General features: G+C 46.6%; 2 protein-coding genes across 6 annotated transcripts in view; one reads left to right on the top strand and one right to left on the bottom strand.

Moving 5' to 3' along the window:
* LOC119952927 overlaps nt 1–22,623 on the top strand; it is a 1,042,551-nt gene that overhangs the window by 52,341 nt on the left and 967,587 nt on the right.
* Nucleotides 1,588–21,776, bottom strand: LOC119953605 (digestive cysteine proteinase 3-like). 5 transcript variants are annotated; one of them, XR_005458054.1, is made up of 5 exons: nt 20,997–21,773; nt 20,070–20,229; nt 19,815–19,987; nt 15,317–15,422; nt 1,588–1,598 (listed from the first exon to the last, which is right to left on the bottom strand). XR_005458054.1 is itself a non-coding variant. In XM_038778030.1 (4 exons), the coding sequence occupies exons 1-4, from the start codon at nt 21,246–21,248 to the stop codon at nt 13,939–13,941; spliced, it is 618 nt and encodes a 205-aa protein (XP_038633958.1). In that variant the 5' UTR covers nt 21,249–21,752; the 3' UTR covers nt 13,660–13,938. The 5 variants fall into 5 exon arrangements, 3 of the variants coding, with proteins under 3 accessions (XP_038633958.1, XP_038633956.1, XP_038633955.1); XR_005458055.1 differs by lacking the exon at nt 1,588–1,598 and adding an exon at nt 13,660–14,038; XM_038778030.1 differs by lacking the exons at nt 1,588–1,598; nt 19,815–19,987 and adding an exon at nt 13,660–14,038 and having other exon boundaries at nt 20,997–21,752.

Raw genomic sequence — 22,623 nt, 5'->3', positions numbered from 1 at the left:
CAATAAAGTAATCGATCCATCAATACATGCTGAGCACATGGGAGAAGTATAAAAATTCCTTTACCCTCGGCCTCCCAAACCTCCACAGGCCCCCCCCTGTGCTCCCTTTAGCTCTTTCGCCATCACCGACACCTTCCCCAACCGCGGACTCGACCAGTCCAATCTCGGCTCAGGAATAAGCTCCCCACTTATTTATCAGCATCTCCAGTGCCCTTCCCCCAGTCCACTTGCAGGTCCACCCAGTGCAGCTGGTGATCCAACCTCGAAAAAAAACCTGTCCAACCCACCCCTTCCTCAGCCTAATCGGGTCCTCAATCTTCAAATGCGATTCCTGTAGAAATGCCACATCCGGCAGCAACAAGTGGATAGCACTGTGGCTTCACAGTGCCAGGGTCCCAGGTTTGATTCCCTGCTGGGCCCCTGTCAGTGCGGAGTCTGCACGTTCTCCCTGTGTCTGCGTGGGTTTCCTCCGGGTGCTCCGGTTTCCTCCCACAGTCCAAAGACGTGCAGGTTAGGTAGATTGGCCATGATATTTTGCCCTTAATAACCAAAAAAGGTTAGGAGCGGTTATTGGGTTACAGGGATAGGGTGGAAGTGAGGGCTTAATAGTTCGATGCAGACTCAATGGGCCGAATGGCCTCCTTCTGCACTGTATGTTCTATGTTCTGAACTCTTCACATGAACGCACACGCGTGACTGCTTGACTGGCCCATTCAGCTCCCTCACAATTCCATGCGACCAGTGTGGTCGGGGAGCACCCCCCCCCCCCCCCCCCCCCCCCGCCAATCAACCATAACCCTTCTTGTGCCAGCCACCAGCTCGCATCCTGCAACTCGCCAGGCCCTCCCTCAGTCGTCCACCGTCACCAACTCCACTGTTCTTGCACTTCAATTGCCCCACCCCCATGAACAGTCCCCCCTCCCTAAACAAAACAACAATCCCACCCCCCCTCTAAAACTCTAACCACCTACTTCACCCCCACTGCGCTCCTGTGAACTAGCTCATCCAGCTAGCCTGACAACTCCTGCCCCCCACTGATTCCCCTCCCCGCCGCTTGCAGTCCATCATTGTGCAAACAACAATGAGACAATAAGATGCACTGTTTTCCATTATGTGGAGATGCCGGCGTTGGACTGGGGTGAGCACAGTAAGAAGTCTTACAACACCAGGTTAAAGTCCAACAGGTTTGTTTCAAACACGAGCTTTCGGAGCACGGCTCCTTCTTCAGGTGAATGGGAAAGGCTTGTTCCAGAAATGTTTATATAGACACAGTCAGAGATGCCCCGGAATGCGAGCACCTGCAGGCAATCAAATCATCAAAGATGCAGAGAGAGAGGTAACTCCAGGTTAAAGAGGTGTGAATTGTCCCAAGCCAGTTCAGTCGGTAGGCCTCTGCAAGTCCAGGCTTGTTGGTGGGGGCCGAATGTAATGCGACATGAATCCCAGATCCCGGTTGAGTCCGCATTCATGCGTGCGGAACTTAGCTATAAGTTTTTGCTCAGCAATTTTGCGTTGTCGCGTCTCCTGAAGGCCTCCTTGTAGAATGCTGACCCGGAGATCAGAGGCTGAATGTCCTTGACTGCTGAAGTGTTCCCCAACTGGAAGGGAACAGTCCACCACCCACCAGGTACGCGGCGCATACTCGTGCGACTCGACCAATGTAGTCTACCTCATACGCTGCAGGAAAGGATGTCCCGAAGCGTGGTACATTGGCGAGACCATGCAGACACTGCGACAACGAATAAACGGGCATCGTGCGACTATCAACAGGCAGGACTGTTCCCTTCCAGTTGGGGAACACTTCAGCAGTCAAGGACATTCAGCCTCTGATCTCCGGGTCAGCATTCTACAAGGAGGCCTTCAGGAGACGCGACAACGCAAAATTGCTGAGCAAAAACTTATAGCTAAGTTCCGCACGCATGAATGCGGACTCAACCGGGATCTGGGATTCATGTCGCATTACATTCGGCCCCCACCAACAAGCCTGGACTTGCAGAGGCCTACCGACTGAACTGGCTTGGGACAATTCACACCTCTTTAACCTGGAGTTACCTCTCTCTCTGCATCTTTGATGATTTGATTGCCTGCAGGTGCTCGCATTCCGGGGCATCTCTGACTGTGTCTATATAAACATTTCTGGAACAAGCCTTTCCCATTCACCTGAAGAAGGAGCCGTGCTCCGAAAGCTCGTGTTTGAAACAAACCTGTTGGACTTTAACCTGGTGTTGTAAGACTTCTTACTGTTTTCCATTGGAATCGAATGTGTTCCATGTGACGCCGGTGCTAGCTCCTTAACAGTGGCGGAATCGGTCCAGGTGTAGCACCGGTTTTGCTGTTGTGAAAGTCCATAAATACTGCGTTGGCGCTCTGCGTGGGTTTCCTCCGATGCTCCCGTTTTCTCCCACAGGTCCCGAAATACGTGCTTATTAGGTGAATTGGACATTCTGAATTCTCCCTCTGTGTACCCGAATAGGCATCGGAGTGTGGCGATTGGGGGCTTTTCACAGTAACTTCATTGCAGTGTTAATGTAAGCCTACTTGTGACACTAATAAATATTGTTGTTATTATTATTATTAATCTCAGAAATTGAGAATTTTGCCCCTTGTCTCCTAGCTCCTAAACAATTTCCTACAGGTACAATACATTGTATCTGTTTACATGCGCTCCATGCTGGTGTTTAGATGACACAAACAAGGCAAAAATGCTTTTTAAAACTCTTCTTCTCGAGGAACTGCTCCTACAGACATGAGACCCAGCAATATGAGATGGCATCAAAGGGGTGACAGAGTGAAACATTTGCTGCAAAGCAATTCAACTCTGCTTACTACAAAATAGGATCCATCAACAAGCCATACAGTGCAATACTGCAATTTGAGCTGGCATAATAAATGACACGAGGGCAAAGTGTGATGAGGTGTGAGTGAGCGCCACATCAAATCCAATGTGTCACTGGAAACAGCGCTTTTGCATTGTGATTCAGCAAGCTACAAAGTCAAGCGCTGTAACAAGGCTATGATTTAAACCATATCATAAAACTGAACAGATGAAGGAAGCCGGAACTGAATGCAATGCAACACCAAGACACACAACAACAACAACGCTGACAAGATATAACATGAAGAATCACCATCAACAAAATGTGAAATGAGATCCCTGAGTCTGATGTGAGTTCAAACAGCAACACAGTGAAGAGCAACAATTACACTTTGTCCTTTGTTCAATGTTGAATGTTTTGGTTTCCCCTCAGTTTTCATGTGTCTGCTGCTCTCAGCTGTTACAGTTTTGGGCTCTGTATTAACCTTTGTCTCTTAGCAATGTGACCAGTTTGGTCAGGGGGGCAGCCCCCCCCTCCCCTGCCAATCAACCATAACCCTTTTTGGGCCAGCCACCAGCTCGCATCCCGCAATAACCTTCAATCAACAGGACATCAGCTCCAAATAAGAGAGCAAATAGGGGCTGGTTTGGCACAGTAGGCTAAACAGCTGGCTTGTAATGCAGAACAAGGCACCAGCGCGGGTTCAATTCCTGTAACAGCCTCCTCGAACAGGTGTCGGAATGTGGCGACTACGGGCTTTTCACAGCAACTTCATTGAAGCTTACTTGTGACAATAAGCGGTTATTATTATTAAATTCTTCCTGATGAAGAAATTGTCAGTTCATCATGGAGTTACAATTAATAAAAGCAAATTACTGCAGGTGCTGGAATCTGAAACCAAAGAGAAAATGCTGCAAAATCGCAGCAGGTCTGGCAGCATCTGTAGGGAGAGAAAAGAGTGAACGTTTCGAGTCCAGGTGACTGTTTGTCAAATCTAAAAGACAAAGAGAGTGGGAAATATTTACACTGTGGGGTGAGAGTGAAAGTTGAGCCATAGCCACAGAAACCCAGGGAAACGGGGTGCTACTAGCCACAGAAACTACGAGGGATGGCAGTCCACAGAGAGAACAAAAGGTGTGAGAGGCCAAACAGCAGAGAAAATAACATAAGAGGGTAAACTGTGACAAATGTAGATTTGGGGGGGGAAGCAAAGGGAGAAAGGGTAAGAAAAAGTGGATAAGATGGGGAGGGGGTTAACTATATAAAGAAAGACAAGAGAGAAAGAAATGGTAAAAGACAATTAAAATTAAATGGGGTGAAAACAAATGGGTCATGTAGCCTCCAGAATTACAGGTATGTCTAGGATACACAACATTCTTCCAACTGCTGCTCTCGCCACATCCTGAAGGCCACACTCAGTGCCATGAGCCGCCACATGAAGACACTCAACATCTCTCTCCAGCAGTACCGTTTACTCTCTCTCAAAGCTGTCCCCAGTTTCATTTCATCCTTTGCATCATTCGATGCCTCATCAAGAAACTTTTCCTGTTCTTGCAGATGTTAAGTAACGCAAGCTTCAAAAAACTTATCAATACCACTGCCCATCCTTGGCCCTTCCCCAGTCCCAGTCCCTCATACCACAATTCTCCCAGCCCCAGTCCTTGGCACGTGTTCACCATACTCTCCGACCTTCTCCTCTCTGAGGATGAGCGTGCTGTTCTCAGCAAAGGACTCATTTTTGTACTCTTATGTCCCCACCTCAATGAATTCCGGGCTCAACATGATGTTCAACTCTTCTTTCGTTGCCTTCGTCTCCGTGCCCACTTCTTTGGGTAAGAGTCCGCCCCCCCGTTCCTCTGATCCTTTCATGTGCCTCCAACATTCTGCCTCCAAGTGGACACCCCCGCCGGGACATTACCTGCCCTCGATCTTTTCATTAAGAACTGTCAACGGGACATTGGCCGTCTTAATTTTTCTACCCCCCTCACCCATTCCAACCTCTCTCCTTCTGAACTTTCTGTTCTTCATTCCCTCAGGTCTAACCCCGACTTTGTCATCAAACAATTAAGTTGATCTTTTCTCTACACCTTGGTGTAACTGTAACATTATGTTCTGCAGTCTCTCCTTCCTTCCCTGTGTACGGTATGCATTGTTTGTACAGCATGCAAGAAACAATACTTTTCACTGTATACCAATACATGTGACAATAATAAGTCAAATCAAATCAAAATCAAACCTGCTGATAAAGTGGGTGCTGTTGTTGTCTGGCATACTGACCTCCACCTCGCAGAGGCTGAGCACCAACTCTCAGGTACTTCCTCCTACCTCCCCCTGGACCACGACCAGACCATTGAACATCAAGTCATTATCTCCAACACCGTTAGCGATCTCATTTCCTCCGGATGCCTTCCCCCTACGGCTTCCAAATTCATAGTCTCCCAACCCCGGACAGTCAGCTTTTACCTACTTCCCAAAATCCACAAAAAGGACTGTCCCAGCAAGCCCATTGTGTCAGCATGTTCCTGCCCCACCGAACGTATTTTCTCTTATCTTGACTCCATCCTCACTCCTCTGGTCCATTCCCTCCCCACCTACATCCCGGATTCCTCTGATACCCTGCATCATATTGACTGCTTCCAGCTCGAGGGCCCAAACAGCATCCTATTCACCATGGATGTGCAATCACTCTACACCACCATCCCACACCAGGATGGCATGAGAGCTCTTCACTTCTTTCTCGAAAAGATGCTCGGACAATTCCCATCCACCACCACTCTCCTCCGCCTGGCTGAACCCGTTCTTATCCATTAACTCATCCCATTTTCTCCAAATCAAAGTTGTAGCAATGGTACCTGCATGGGTCCTAGCTACGTTTGCCTTTTTATGGGGTATGTGGAACATTCCTTGTTCCAGGCCTACCCGGGTCCCCTCCCACAACTCCTTTACTGATACATTGATGACTATTTTGCAGCCGCTTCATGCTCTCAACCGGACCTGGAAGAATTCATCAACTTTGTTTCCAGTTTCCACCCTCCATCACTTTCACCTGGTCCATCTCAGACACTCCCCTTTCCTTCTTTGATCTTTCTGTCTCCATTTCCGGCAATAGACTATCTACTAATATGCACAAGTTCACTGACTCCCACAGCTATCTGAACTACAGCTTTTCGCACCCTGCACCCTGTAAGGAATCCATCCCTTTCTCTCAGCTCCTTCACCTCCGTCACATTTGTTCCCATGATGCCACCTTCCAAAATGGTGCTTAGAAAATCATCATGTAATTTACAGTGCAGAAGGAAGCCATTCGGCCCATCCAGCCTGCACTGGCTCTTGCAAAGAGCACCCTACCCAAGCCCACACCTCCACCCCATCCCCATAACCCAGCAACCCCACCCAACACTAAGGGAAATCTTGGACACTAAGGGCATCTAGCATGGCCAATCCACCTAACCTGCACATCTTTGGACTGTGGGAGGAAACCGGAGCACCCGGAGGAAACCCACGCACACACGGGGAGAACGTGCAGACTCCACACAGACAGTGACCCAAGCTGGGAATCGAACCTGGGACCCTGGAGCTGTGAAGCAATTGTGCTAACCACAATGCTACCGTGCTGTTCCTTCGTCCTCAACCATGATTTCCCACCTACAGTTGTTGACAGGCCCCTCAACAATGTGCGGTCCATCTCCCGGGCCACTACCCTTGCCCCCACCCTTTCCTCCCAGAACAAGGATAGAGTCCCCCGTGTTCTCAAATTTCTCCCACCAGCCTCCATATGCAAAGCATAATCCTCCGCCATTTTCGCCAACTCCAGCGTGATGCCACCACCAAACACATCTTCCCTTCACTCCCTCTGTCAGCATTCCGCAGAGACCATTCCCTCCGAGATAATCTAGTCCACTCCTCCACCATACCCAGTACCTCTCCCATCACCCATGGCACCTTCCCATGCAATCGCAGAAGGTGTAACACTTGCCCCGTTACCTCTTCCATGCTTAACATCCAGGCCCAAAACACTCATTCCAGGTTAAGCAACATTTCAATTGCATTTCTTTCAATCTGGTCTATTGCATTCGCTGCTCTCAATCTATATCGAAGAGACCAAAGGCAGACTGGGTGATTGTTTTACTGAGCACCTTCGGTATGTGTGCATTCAGGACCCTGACTGTCCCGTTTGCTTGCCATTTTAACACAAGACCCTGCTCCCATGCCCACATGTCTGTTCTTGGCCTGCTGCAACGTTCCAGTGAGGCGCAACACAAACTGGAGGAACAACATCTCATCTTCCGGTTAGGCACACAACAGCCTTGCGGTCTCAACATTGAATTCAACAACTTCAGATGATCAGCTCTACCCCACCTCGACCCATTTGTTTTCATCCCATTTCATTTTAACTGTTTTTTACCATTTCCTTCTCTCTTGTCTTTCTATCTTATCCACCTTTTCTTACCCTTTCTCCCCTTTGCTTCCTCCTTCCCCACCCCCCACATCTACATCTCTCATAGTTTACCCTCTGATGAAATGAAAATGAAATGAAATTCGCTTATTGTCGCAAGGAGGCTTCAAATGAAGTTACTGTGAAAAGCCCCTAGTCGCCACATTCCGCCTGTTTGGGGAGGCTGATGTAGTGTCTCTGCTGTTTGGGCTCTCACACCTTTTGTTCTCTCTGGGGACTGCCATTAATACTCTTTCCCCGTGGTTTCTGTGACTATTAGCACCCCGTTTCCCTGGGTTTCTGTGGCTATGACTCATCTTTCATTCTCACTCCACAGTGTAAATATTTCCCACTCTCTGTTTTTTAGGTTTGGCAAACGGTCATTTGGACTCGAAACGTTCGCTCTTTTCTCTCCCTACAGATGCTCCCAGACCTGCTGAGATTTTCCAGCATTTTCTGTATGGAGTTACTATTCATCTCTATAATTTCATTCATTCTGCAGGTTAACAGTTTAAATGAAAGGTGTGAACAACTTTGTTACAATTTCACACACAGGAATTTGATGTCAATGTGCAAACTGGTGTCACATGGAGTGATTTTAACCCCTAACCAGAGTATTCTACATCCCTGCCCAGGTCTCATGGTCCTGTCCCCATCACCTCTTGCCAACTCACTACTTTCATTCATACAGGGAATGTCTGTGTGGGTGTTGTGCTGGTTTCCTCTCGGTCGACACTGGGACATTTTTTAATGTGGGTATGCCATTGCATATCAGCACACACTTGCTCCTTGATAGGAGGGTAGGTCCATTTCCTGTGGCAAGAGAACCTCGACGACCGGGGATCTCCCTCCTGCTGCAACCTTCATCCATCATCACAGCTATTGATACCTCACAGGTATCTTCCCCCTGAATCACTACTGAGGACTTGTTTTGAATTGCACTTTGTCTAGGTCCTCCCCTCCGACCTTACCGTCATGGGTGATCCTGCCAGAAGCTAAGACTACCGATTGCATTGCTCTCAGGGTCAACAGAATGTTCAACCCTCTCCACCATGGGAAGGTGACAATCCAAGGAAAGGAATCTCAATGAGTACTTCATCTCTGTCTTCACCAAGGAGAGGGATAATACAGACATTCCCCTTAAAAAGGAGTGTGAAATGTCAGATACAATAAGCATAGCAAGAGAGGAATTGCTGAAGGGGCTGGTATCCCTGAAAGTGGATAAGTCACCAGGATCAGATGGATTGTATCCCAGGCTGTTGAAGGAAGCCAGATTGGAAATAACAGATGCTTTGAGGATCATTTTCCAATCCTCACTAGACACCGGTGAGATACCGGTGAACATTGTACCATTACTGAAAAAGGATGCGAGGGATAGGCCAGAAAACTATAGGCCTGTCAGTCTGGCTTCAGTGGTGGGAGAATTATTGAAAGCAATCCTGAGAGACAGGATAAACTGACACTTTGAAATCAAGGGTAATGATTGATGAATGTTTTTGCAATTGAAAAACAGTTTCCACTCGTGTTCCACAGGGCTCAGTAGGCCACAGCTGGAGTTTAGTGGACAGTTCCCGTCACCACATGACAGGAAAAATGCAATTGCTCTGGAGAGAGTGCAGTGGAGATTTACATGAATGTTGCCATGGCTTAAAAATTGCAGATCTGAGGAGAGATTGGATAGGGTAGAATAGTTTTCCTTAGAATGGAAGAGGCTAAGGGGTGACTTAATTGATGAATAAAATCATGAGGGGCCAACACAGGGTAGACAGGAAAGACTAGTTTCCCCTAGCTGAGGGGACAATGACCAGGAGGCATGAATTTATGGTGATGGGTAGAAGGATTAGAGGGGATATGAGGAAAATCTTTTTCACCCACTGGGTGGTAGGTGTCTGGAATTAACTGTCTAAGTTGGTCGTTGAGACTAAACTTTCAATTCATTTAAAAGGGACCTGGATCTTCTCAGAGAATGTAGGATTATGGGGGAAGGGGAATCTTGGGAGTCATGAGTTTGGGGTAGCGCAGGTGTAAGCAAGGAGTAAGGGCAAAATTGTTACCATGGAAATTGTGGTGCGCTTCACTGAACTTCTTCCAACTTTGAGAACATACACTGCAGCTCCTCCTGCTCCCACATGTTAATGACTGAAACCCTTCCTTCCATAACAATGAAATAATCACCTATGAATTGCCCCCCATTCTTTAATCACCTTTGAGTTTCCCCCCATTCTACATCCTTATGTATTCTTGATTTTTTTTATTATGCGCTAGATAGTAATCCCCTTGCTAAATATTGAGATCCAGATCTCCTCATCTATCCTTATTTTAGTGCTGTGCATTATCTGAACTCTGCAATACTAACTGTAGTTTAAACCCCCTCAAATTCTTTGACCTGCGAAGCTTCTATTCACTTTGAAAGAGAAATAGCTTTTAGTAGGCTGTAACTGACAGGATAATAGCTCTGGATTGTTTATTTTAATTTCCCATCATGGTTGAATGCATTTCAAGTACTTGCTTTAATGTTAACCACAGTGTTTATAAACACCTAGCTATGCCTGACAGGTCCTCACCACATTCAAAGAAGTTAAGTGCTTTCTGCCGAGAAAAAGTGGGAGTGAAAGCACTTATCTCCGAGATGTTTATAAACATTGTGGTTAGCTTCACAGCAGGGCACTTGTGATACATTCAAGTGTGAAGGGCAGCACGGTAGCATTGTGGATAGCACAATCGCTTCACAGCTCCAGGGTCCCAGGTTCGATTCTGGCTTGGGTCACTGTCTGTGTGGAGACTGCACATCCTCCCCGTGTGTGCGTGGGTTTCCTCCAGGTGCTCCGGTTTCCTCCCACAGTCCAAAGATGTGCAGGTTAGGTCGATTGGCCATGACAAATTGCTCTTAGTGTCCAAGATTGCCCCTAGTGTTGGGTGGGGTTACTGGGTTGTGGGGATAGGGTGGAGGTGTTAACCTTGGGTAGGGTGCTCTTTCCAGGAACCGGTGCTTACTCAATGGGCCGAATGGCCTCCTTCTGTACTGTAAATTCTATAATTCTAAAAAAAAATAAGCAACCAGACTTGTAGGCATCTGGAAGTGATTGCCCAGTCAGTTACAGCCTACTAAAAGCAATTTATCTTTCAAAGTGAATAGAAGCCTCACAATCAAATGATATGAGGGGGTTTAAAGCTTTGTGATGCGTTATGGCTTTCTATGAAATAACAGCTGCCTTCCAACTCTTCTGTCTGAGGCAGCAGGGGTAAGGGGCTGATAAGTGAAAAAGCAGTAATTTTTCACTGTTTCTGCCTGCACTGCTCATTAGCTTCCAAGCAGGGGTGACTGATGGGAGGGGGGGGGTGGTCTTTGATATGGGGATCTCCGATATGCGGGTAATTGATAAGGAGGTCTGATATGTGGGTCTCTGGTGGGGAGGGGTGTGGGCAGTTCTCTGATGGTGTGTCTCTGATATGGAAGTCTCTGATATGGGTGTCTCTGGTGGGGGGCATTTGATATGGGGGTTTGATGGAGAGGTCTGATGGTGAGGTCCGATGGGGGTCTGCAATATGGGGTCTCTAGTTTGGGAGTCTCTGAGATGGGAGTCTCTGATATCGGTGTCTCTGATGGCGATGTCTTTTGGGGGTCTGATAGAGGGGTATGATGGGTGGTCTCTGTTGGAGATCTGTTAGGGGTCTGATGGGGGGGTCTGGTGAAGAGTCTGAAGGCAGAGTTTTCTGTTGGGTGTCTGATGGGGGGGGGGCTGGTTTGGGGTGTTGGGTTACCCTACTGTGTGCATTTTGTGGCAACCCATAATTCCCATGGTGGTGGGAGTTAGTATGGCAGCTGGAGGGGCAGGATTTGTGGTGCAGGGGGGAAGGGGGGCATGGTGCTCGCTATCGGGAGGCCCAGTCAAAATGGTAGCTCGACATTGGGATAGGAGCAGCTAGATGGCACAGTGGTTAGCATTGCTGCCTCACAGTGCCAGGGACCTGTGTTCACTCCTGGCCTTGGCTGACTGTCTGTATGGAGTTTGCACTTTTTCCCTGTGTCTGCATGGGTTTCCTTCGAGTGTTCCGGTTTCCTCCCACAGTCCAAAGGTGTACAGGGCAGGTGGATTGGCCATGATAAATAACCCCTTAGTGTCCAAAGGTTACAAGATCTTGAGATAGGATGGGGGACTGGGCCTTGGAAGGGTATTCTTTCAGAAGCTCTGTGCAGAATCAATAGGCTGAATAGCCTCCTTCTGCACTGCAGAAATTCTATGATTCTATGATATTTCGAATGGAATCCTGTGAGCTCCCTGCTATGCATGCATTTACATGGCAAGGCAAAGTGAATTGCTCCTGGGTGCTGCTCCTAGCGCCTCCACAGACCGAGAGCAATTCGACTCCAGTGGGAAAACTTAGTCTCCCAAAAGGAAATTCCTGCCAATGGTAGATTGTTTTGTTTCGAATTCCACATTGCCATCTACTCCCAATGATGTTTGACTCCGTGGCATATTGACTTCTTCCTTAAAAACGTTTAGTGTTCCCACTTCCACTGCCTTCTCAGAGCCGCACAATCATTTGAGAGAACAAAATTCTCCTCATCTCTGTCCTAAAATGGTGACCCCCTAAATTTAACAAGGCCAGCCTGTCCAAGCTCCTCTTATAAGACAACATGCTCGTTCCAGGTAACAATCCAGCAAACATCCTCTGAACTTCGCTCAACACCAGTACACCCTTGCTTAAAAAAGGACACTTTTGTGAGGGCCACAAAGAATCCAGCACGCGTTTGTAGATTCAAACAGAAAGTAACTTTATTTACAACAATACCTACACGGCAGCAGTAGTTCACCACTGCTCCTTCCTCTAGCTGGCACCACACTGGCCAGCTCTATTTATACAGCTGCAACTACTGGTGATTTTCCTGCCCTCCTCATTGGGGGAGCTCATATTCCCCAGTGTCATGGGATAACCACAGACCCAGGCAGCGGGCGACCGAGGAGGATGTCCGACTGGACTGTCTGCCCCTCTTCTGCGGCTTTATTCATGTCTGGATGTCCCTGGAGAGGGAGCATGCGGTGTCCACGGGCACACTCGAGGCCTTCCGTGCTCGTTGGGTATCGCAGGGGTTGGGTTGCTTTATCAACCCCAGGTTTCACATTTTGATTTAATGTTCTTAAGTTTCCATTCCTCTTTGTTCTTTTTGGGCTGCGCTCCATTTGTTTTTAGGAGCAACCCCTTTTAATTTGCCGCTCAGTTAATTTCTGTTCTTCTATTTAGTTGATAAACCCTAAAATCCATCATGGGATAACCAATTGTTCCCAGCAGGTTATAACAGACACCAAATCTGCGCAGCGTATGTCTTGTACAATGGAAGCATAACATCCATACTTTTATGCTCAATTTCCCTCATTATGAAGGATAGCATTCTATTACCCTTCTTAATTATGTGTGGTACTTGCTGATTAACATTTTGCACCTCATGCATTAGAACTCCTAGGTCCCTCTACTTCTGGATTCTGCAGTCATTCTCCATTTAAGTAACACCCTGATTTTTAATCTTCCAGCCAAAGTGAACAACTTCACACATTCCCACATTATTACTCCATCTGCCAGATTTATTGCCCACTCACTGATCAATCTCATAGCGAATGTATTTTCACGTGTCCATGTGGAAACAGGGATAGAGGAACGAGCAATGTCCCAGAGTCTTGTCTATCTTTATCTGTCTGGAAATTCCTTATGTCCTCTTCATCACACACTTTCCTCCATATCTTTGTGTCACCTGCAAATTTAGCAACCATGCCCTCGCTCCCCTGATCTATGTAATTCATGTAAATTGTAAAAGGTTGAGATCCAGTACAGGCCTCTGCGGAACTCCACTCATCATAGCCTGCCAATCAAATAAAAACCCATTTAAGCATCTTTTCTGCTTTCTTCCAGCCAGCCAATCCATGCTAATAGGTTACTCCTACACCCATGAGATTTTATTTTTTACAATAACCTTTGTTGTAGCACTTTATCAAATGTCTCCTGGAAACCCATGTACAGTACATCTACTGGTTCCCCCTTATCACTACACAGGTTACTCCTTCAAAGAACTCTGTAAATTGGTTAAATGTGATAACCTTTTTGCAAAACCATGCTAATTCCTCCTGATTACTTAGAGTTTCTAGATGTGTCCAACTATATCATCTTTAATGTTTGACTCGAATGCCTTCCCCATGACAGATGTCAAGCTAAGTGGCCTATCGTTTACTTTTTTTCTGCTCATTTCCTTCTTGCATCCTTCTTGATGGAAATGTTCCAGGATCGAGGGACGTTTTGAAAATTAACACCAATGCATTTACTACCTCCGAAGCCACCTCATGTAAGACCCTAGACACTTGTTCATCAATCTACTGGTGCCAAGAATTGTTCCTTTGGAATAAAAAGATTCTCAAAGTGATTGCAGACAGTGTTTATTATATTGCTCGACATCACCAGTACATGCAGCCCATTGTCTCTACACAAGTTGGATGATGTGGTTACATACATTAAATACACAATGGGTTTGGTCTTTAAGTGAAGTTATACAAATGGGTAGAAGCTGTTGTTATTCCACTTTTTAAACTTGCAGCAGAAAGTTAAAGCAATGGTATAGAATGAGTAAGCAGCAGCAGAAATGTTCCCGTCATTCCTTCGGGAGGAGTTCCATGAAGCTTTGGATTAACATGTGGCTCCTTACACGATTGGATAGATTGCATGTCTTGTAATTCCGCAGTTTCTCCGCACACCCTTCACCATTTTGACGTAACCTCTATCACCCCAGCTTGTTCCCCAACTAGAAAATAAGAATAAAATTATATTAACATTGGAGTTCTGTTGAAGTGACAAATTTGGAAAACTGAGGCATTTCACACTGGAAATTCATAGAATATGATGGCTGGTTGTGCAATCCTTCAACCGATACCAACCCCCCCCCCCGGTCTATTGCCATCATTGACATTTAATTGTCAATGGGGTTTCCCGTTATTCGCACCTCTGCCACTGGTGATTCCGAGTCACCGACGGCGGGGCTGGAAGGTCTGCCAGTGGGAAGGGTCGGGTAATCTCACCCACCATTTAGCGTTGCTGGCATAGACACATGGACTGCAACACAGAAATGGAAAATTCAATCCAACTGCTCTGTGCTGTTATTCCTTGTCCACATGAGCCTCCTCCTATCCCTCTTCATCAAACCCTATCAACATATCCTTCCAACCCTTTCACTCTCATGTTCTTATCTTCCCCGTCAATGTATCTGCGTTATTCAGCTCAACCACTCCTCGTGGTAACATTTCCCCAATTCAACCCCTCTCTGGATAAAGAGATTTCTCCTGAATTTCTGATTGGATATATTCATACAATCATTGCATCACTATTGTGCAAAAGGAAGCCATTCGGCTTATCGAGTATGCACCAACCCTCTGTAAGGGCACTCCACCTCGGCCCAAGCTCCCCCATCCCATCCCCATAACCCAGTAACCCAGTAACCCCACCTAACCTTTTGGACACTAAGGGCAATTTAGCTTGGCCAATCCACCTAACCTGCCCAGCTTTGGTCTGTGGGAGGAAACCAGAGTACGCTGAGGAAACACACGCAGACATGAGGAGAAAGTGCAAACTCCACCCAGTCGCCCAAGACCCGAATTGAACCCGGGTCCCTGATGTAGTGAGGCAGCAGTGCTAACCACTGTGCCACCACGCCAACCGTATCGTGACTATCTTAAATTGATCACCCTTACTTTCAAACGCCCCACAAGTGGAAAAATGTTCTTCATTCCAACCGCATCAAATCCTTTCATAATCTTAAAGTCCTCGATCAGGTCATCTCTCAACCTTCACTTTTCTGAAGAAATGAGCTCCAGCCTGTTCAGCTTTTTCTGAGAAATTTCTCCTCAGTTCCAGTTTCATCCTTGTGAATCTTTTCTGCAGCTTCCCCGGTGCCTTTGGATAGTAATCAGCAGGGGGAATTTTGGCGGATGATTCCCTCCCTATCCCAGGAAGACTGAGTAAATCCAGTTCTCCTGTCACTGCCCCAGTTGTGATCAGTTATTTGTTGTTTTTATAAAGTACATACCTGTTTTTAACCAGCCAATACTGCCTTCTTCTCTTACGTCCATATCCAACCACCAAGACTGCGTGGTTTATTCCGTGGTTCCTGCACCGTCTATTCCTGTAGATTCCTGCAGATAGAGATTTATCTTAAATGTGATATAATTATAAAATATATAGTTACTTTTCCCGTCCTAAAGATGTTTACTTTTCATTATCTTTTTCGTCTAATTATCTTCTGGAATCCAATCCACTCTACAAAACTTTTGTTACATTATTTTGTCACTTTTATTGACTTTCCGTAATATAAATCCCAATATCCTCACATCTGCCATTCCTGCCCCTTCTGGACACAGCTTTAGTTTCTTTACTTCTTCCATTACCATTCCTTTGGTCTTCCACCAATAGATCTGTTGCCATTTAATCTTCGACCTTCAGCCTATTTACAACTTTAACCCCATTTTCAGCCAAATTCGGCATTTGTGTCGACTGGTTATTAAAAATCATGCCTGTGTTACACATTTCCAATTGCTATAATGTTTGTTCATATTTTAAGAGGATCAGGGGTTATGGAGAGAAAGCAGGAGAATGGGGATGAGAAAAATATCAGCCATGATTGAATGGCGGATTGGACCTGATGGGCCGAGTGGCCTAATTCTGCTCCCATGTCTTATGGTCTCATGGCTTACCATTGCTCACATTTCCCATTCAGATTTGCTGTCACACATCACAATGTAGGTGTGGGCTCTGGACCCTGATCAGTGTTTCTGTGGAGTCAGTATCTGAATCTCTCAAGTCCATTGTGTATATTATATTCATCAACTGACCATAGACAGCACTGGGGGCAATTTACTGGGGACCTGTTACAAATTCTTGGAAACAGCAGTTCCTGTAAATTTATGGAACAATCATCAAACATTTATCTCTTTTTGAATTATTTTTTGGTGTTTTTGATCAATATTGGTTTCTGTAAGCTCCATCCCACCTTGGAATGAAAAAAACATCACGCTGAATATGCCAATTGGGTTGGGAGGCACTGACCCCTATGGAAAAGTTGTGGGATATGTAAACTCTGGGATAGAGTTGTCAGCTTCAAAGTTGGCTTCCAAAGTGTCTGTACTTTCAATGTTATGAGTGGTGTGCGACATGGTGAGCACATCATGCTGGTGAATGTCCGTTACCCTGACAGTGATCGGTGCTTTAATTCTGCACCCAGCCACTGTCCCTCAGTATTCGAGTCACATGTCAAACCAGAGAATGGTTGCTAGGTGACAAGGGTTATCCTCTCTACACCATGACTTCGTTCCACATCCCAACCACATGTGAGCAGTATGTGAACAGTGAGAGCCATGCTGCCCTCTGAAAGATCACAGAGAAGAGCATTGAGGTGCTACCCTGACTGTTCTAGAAGATCCACCTGTGTCCCATTTCATGGTGATCTGCTGTATCCTCCACAGCCTGACCCTCATGAGGGCAGAGACTTTCCATCAGAGATACGGGGAGAAGCTGGGGAGGAGGGAGAAGAGGAGGAGATAGCTGACACATCTTTGGTCCAGCCAAGCTTTCTGTGATTGGCTCATTTGACTCTGGTTCCTGTGAACACAACCCCAATTCCCCATTATTCAACCATCTCACACCTCACCATCCCTCTGTTAATAACCATCCTGCTGGTTACAATGTTCAAATAAAAATCACCAGTAAATAACCATTCCATCAAACCCTCCAAACGAAGGGTAACTAATCACCCTGATGGGCAGCCCAGTAGCACAGTGGTTAGCACTATGGCTTCACAGCAGCAGGCTCCAAGGTTCGATTCCCGGCTTGGGTCACTGTCCGTGCGGAGTCAGCATGTTTGCCCCGTGTCTGCATGGGTTTCCTCCGGGTGCTCTGGCTTCCTCCCACAAGTCTCGAAAGACATGCTATTAGGTAATTTAGACATTCTGAATTCTCCCTCTGTGTACCCCAACAGGCGACTAGGGGATTTTCACAGTAACTTCATTGTAATGTTAATGTTAGCCTACTGTGACAATAAAGATTATTATTACAGCTGGTTACAATGCTCAAATAAAAATCATCAGTAAATAACCATCCCATTCCATCAAACCCTTCATACGAAGGGTGAATTCCCTGACTGCCCGCCTTACTATTTCCCTGGACTACCAGAACTCTCCTCCTCATTGTGATCCCAGTGGCTGTAGCGTGGCTGCTGGGAGGTTACAGTCTTTCACTGGGGAAGACAGCACTGACCTTGCACAGCAATAAGCTGAGATGTCATGACTTCAGTTCCACGGCAGCGCTCAGACACTGGACAATACCTTGTACTCTCCCTGAGATGCGTTTACAAGAAGGGATGGCGTTTAGTCAGAGGGGAGGGGTGGTGAACATGCCCACTTCCCACCTCCACTCTGAACAACTCTGAGGGAGGAAGGCTGATGGACAATCTTGCCACCCCCCCTGCCCATTCAGGCCCCTAACTGGGTTACTGATGCCAACTGATTTGTCTCATTCTGCTGTCGTTGGTATTAATCCAGACGCAAGTGGACCTGTCACCAAGCGTGGAGCACGATGAGCAAACCTGCGCAGGCTTCTTGTGGTCTCCCGAGGGGAATTCCTCAGAGGCACTCAGTGCTTGATCGAGTGACCCAGCATCAGGAAGGGCAGGTGGGGCGAGACCGCTGAAAGCCAATGACCTGCACTTGTTCCTTACCACACAAAGTCTCCCCACAACCCTTTCCTGTGACTTCCCTGAGTTGCTCTGCGATTCTGGGCCTCTACCTGCTGCCTTCTCGGGGGTACTGAGGGGCAAAAAAATGTTTACGACTGATTGGCTGGCAGTCTTGGTGGGAGGGGCTTCCTGATCTTGGAGTCCTGTGGAGTGCCCACTAGTGGCCTGATTGGTCCATTATTCAGCAGGCTTTCCTCAAAGGGAACAATGTGGGTCTCGCTGCAGCAGACAGCCAAGATCCCTGTCACACGCATAAAATACCCCCCAATGTGTATTGGTCTCTGACTATTCAGCAATCACCAGCCATCAGACCTTGCATGATGGTCAGGCCCACAGGGGTTCTCATGGGGTTGGTCAGCAATTCCATGCTGGAAAGGTTGGGCACCATGTTTTGTGTAGAGCCCTGTCCCAGGATGGAATTGGACCACATCCATGTCCATTCACACTGACAGGAGACCAGTCCATCACACGAACCTGCCTCCCAACCATTGCCTCCATCTACACCTCCCGCTGCTTGGGGAAAGCAGGCATCATAATCAAAGACCCCACCCATCTGGCTTACTCACTCTTCCAACCTCTTCCATCGGGCAGTAAATACAGAAGTCTGAGATCACTCACAAACAGCTTCTTCCCCACTGTTACCAGACTCCTAAATTACCCTCTTGTGGACTGACCTCATTAACACTTCACCCTGTATGCTTCATCCGATGCCGGTGCTTTTGTAGTTACATTGTGTACCTTGTGTTGCCCTATTATGTATTTTCTTTTATTCCCTTTTCTTCCCATGTACTTAGTGATCTGTTGAGCTGCTCGCAGAAAAATACTTTTCACTGCACCTCGGTACATGTGACAATAAACAAATCCAATTCAATCCAGGTCTGACAATGCACCAAGTATCCTGATGCACACGGCTGTCCACCTTTTCTTCTTTGTTTCCTGGTTGAGGCTAAGTTCTCTGAAGCAGAAACCATCTGAAACCGCAGGTGAGCTGGCACCCACACTGTCCTTTCCCGCTGTCCTGGCTACAGCTCACTGATGTCCAGTGACTCACCACTTGCGAATCCTGTCTCTGTGCCACCCTCTATAGTTCACTCAGTGTCAGTATCTGAGCTGCTGCCTGTGAGTGTGAGATTGAGTGATGGTGTTCCTTCTTCATCTCTTGTTCCTCTTGCACTTCAAGATCCTGCACCAGTTCTTGACCAGGTGGCAGTTCTTGTCTATCTGACATGATAGAGGGGCTGGGATAGGGTTAGGGCGAAGGAAGTGAAGGAAAGCAAGAGGTTCACAAATGTACCATCTGCAGCTTGTAAACCACAAGAGGTTGTGGGATGAGGGGGAAATAGGATGTGAGAATGTGGATTTGGGAGGAACAAACCATCATCCTCTATTGTTTCACCCCCACCATTGACCACAGCCTCAGTTGTGGCTGCACCAATGATTTCCAGTATTGAGCCCCCCCCCCACCCCACCATACTGCCATCCTAGTCTCTGCCGTTTTGGTGCTGTTGCCTCTGGTTATGGGCCACCTTGTCCTGCAAGAGAGAGGGAGGTGTGTCACTGAGTTTGTTGCAATCTGTTTGGGTGATGCGGCTTTCATGGTTGAATATCTGGCAGTGTATGCAAGCTGTGAGGTGTGGGTGTGATGTTTGCATTAGTGTTAACTGTGTGGGTGAGGACATATGAGCTATGATTGTGTTGGATGTTTTTAGGAGGTGAGTGAAGTGGGTGTGGTGAATGGGGCAGTGTGTGAGGCTAGTGGTACTTTTGTATGTGTACAGCAAGGAACAAATTCACTCACCCTGACCACTCGTGTGGGGTCATCGCACATTTTGTACCTCTGCCTCCAGGTCCTCGGAACTAGATTGCTGGCATTGGTCATGACGCTGCCTGATCCCACTGCCTTCGCAATGTCTATCTGGAGGGTCTCCTGCTCCCCTGAAGGAAGGGGACCTCTCTTCTCCTGTCCACCTCCTGGATGTGTGATTTTAATACTTTGTGTAAAATTGATTAATAGGCTGATTGATGCAGATTATCCACAGCTTTTGTGTCTTACCTCGTTTGTACCAGCGGAAAGATCCACTTGCATCAATTGCAACAGCTATTGGTCCAATATTTTTCACTGCTTTCTTTAAATTCCGTGTGTTTCGTTTGATATGTCTGAAGCGTCTGATTGTGACAACAAACTTATTTCTCTGAAATTTGCACAATCCATTCTAAGAGTTAAACAAATTATTAAAAGTTAAAATTGATTAATACAAAGTGATGTTTTCAAAGTCCTTGTGATATCTTTGTAGGAGCTTTAACAGCCCCCTGGATATAAAAATGTTGCCGTGTTTCTGACATTGAAGGTAAGTCCATCGTTCCCATGTTTAAATGAAAATTAGACAATTATCAGTGTGGTAACTATTGAAGAATCTCCTTGTCTACCGGTGGGAAGATTTTGGTTGGCGTGTCCCTCAGTTACCTTCTGACCAATGCGACAGTTAGAGCAGCTTCAACAACACAGAGTGGGATTTTCCTTTTTTCTTTTTGCAGACTGCGACAGTGTGCGGGACAGGTGACATTGCAGCAGTGACTTTCACCGCTGTATTGCTCAGGAGATTTAAGAAGTCCCACACCATCACTTGGCAGTGCCTTGTGGGTAGTTTATCTTGGGAACTCCATTGGGTGATTCCCATGTCCACGGGATGGTGTTCTCTCTCCGTGCTGGGTGTTCCCATGGTGAGGGTGTTCCTGTGTGCACAGGGGGGAGATTCCTCTTATTCTTAACTGGGGCAATCTTAACCCGGAATTACTGGCTTTTTCCTTCATTGCAATGTTAATGTAAGCCTACTTGGTGTCAATAATAAAGATTATTATAATAAAAATTATTATTATGTCAGCTTCCATTCTATTTGTACTGGGCTCCACTGTCTAATATCATGAATATTGTAAACATTTTGTAACTGGGGAATTGGAAACGCATTTAAAAGAGATTTACCGTAGCAGTATATGGATAATCTGCAGCCGTGTTGATGCCTTTATTGTTTCTCACATAGCGAAAGGCATTTGCCATCCATCCACCTTGACATCCATGGTTACCATATTTTCTGGTACAATCAACCAGGTTCTGTTCGCTCAGGGAAATCAGTTGTCCATGTCTCCGAGCCCACTGTCCTTCGATGGCACCGGTCGCACTGAAAGCCCAGCAAGAAACACAGCTTCGCTGGACATGACAGAAATAAAATAACATTCTGATTAAAAATTCCTGGTGTGATCTAACCGATTTGCAACAGAGTCCCGTGTCGAGTGCGGTGAGCCGGGTGTTTCCCTGCACTCACAGCGCCGAGAATCATCACTCCATCTAACTGGACTTTGTTTCAATCCGGGGCCTCAGCAGTGAACACCCCACCCAGGCCGCAGTTAGTCCCATTTCCTGCACTGAGGAACTCTGCTCGCCAGAACTCCTCAGTGCTGGAGGAGATTGTCACCCTGGCAGGTGACACTGTCAGGGTGCCAGGCTGGCACTGCCAAGGTGGCACCAGCAATACCTAGTGGGCAAGAACCTGTAGACCTCATATCCCCTTGGAGACGAACAGGTGACATTCCATTAGGTCTGGGACCAATTTCCTCAAAGAGGGCGGGGGCGGGTATTATATAAGTTTCAAGAAAAGTGAGACAGAGAGGCAAATCTGCAGGGAAAAAACAAAGAAGTGCAAAAGTATGGAGTGAAGATGAGACGTGATGGTTCAGTTAGGGCGCTTGAGAGTTACAAGTTAGCTAGGAAGGCTCTAAAGAGAGAGCTAAGAAGAGTCAGGTGAGGACATGAGAAGTCTTTGGCAGGTAGGATCAAGGATAACCCTAAAGTTTTCTATAGATATTTCAGGAATAAAAGAATGACTAAGGTAAGAGTAGGGCCAGTCAAGGACAGTAGTGGGAAGTTGTGCGTGGAGTCCGAGGACGTAGGGGAGGTGCTAGATGAGTATTTTTCGTCTGTATTCACACAGGAAAAAGACAAAGTTGTCGAGGAGAATACTGAGATACAGGCTACTAGACTAGAATGGCTTGAGGTTCAGAAGGAGGAGGTGTTAGCGATTCTGGAAAGTGTGAAAATAGATAAGTCCCCTGAGCCGGATGGGATTTATCCTAGGATTCTCTGGGACACTAGGGAGGCGATTGCTGAGCCTTTGGCTTTGATCTTTAAGTCATCTTTGTCTACAGGAATAGTGCCAGAAGACTGTAGGATAGCAAATGTTGTCCCCTTGTTCAAGAAGGGGAGTAGAGATAACCCCGGTAACTATAGACCAGTGAGCCTTACTTCTGTTGTGGGAAAAGTCTTGGAAAGGTTTATAAGAGATAGGATATATAATCATCTGGAAAGGAAAAATTTGATTAGAGATAGTCAATATGGTTTTGTGAAGGGTAGGTCGTGCCTCACAAACCTCATTGAGATCTTCGAGAAGGTGACCAAACAGGTGGATGAGGGTAAAGCAGTTGATGTGGTGTATATGGATTTCAGTAAAGTGTTTGATAAGGTTCCCCACGGTAGGCTATTGCAGAAAATACAGAGACATGGGATTCAGTGTGATTTAGCAGTTTGGATCAGAAATTGGCTAGCTGGAAGAAGA

Source organism: Scyliorhinus canicula, chromosome 18, assembly GCF_902713615.1.
Source record: "Scyliorhinus canicula chromosome 18, sScyCan1.1, whole genome shotgun sequence".
Taxonomy (NCBI): domain Eukaryota; kingdom Metazoa; phylum Chordata; class Chondrichthyes; order Carcharhiniformes; family Scyliorhinidae; genus Scyliorhinus; species Scyliorhinus canicula.
Note: the sequence above shows the minus strand (reverse complement) of the source record. Positions and strands in the feature narration are given on the sequence as shown.

Excerpts from the sequence above, each read along its gene's own strand:
- LOC119953605 (XM_038778027.1), bottom strand. The coding sequence starts at position 21,248 with ATGTTATTTTATTTCTGTCATGTCCAGCGAAGCTGTGTTTCTTGCTGG. Across the intron at positions 20,230-20,996 it reads ATTATCCATATACTGCTACG|AATGGATTGTGCAAATTTCA; the intron begins GTAAATCTCTTT and ends TTTAACTCTTAG. Across the intron at positions 19,988-20,069 it reads TTTCCGCTGGTACAAACGAG|GAGGTGGACAGGAGAAGAGA; the intron begins GTAAGACACAAA and ends TCACACATCCAG.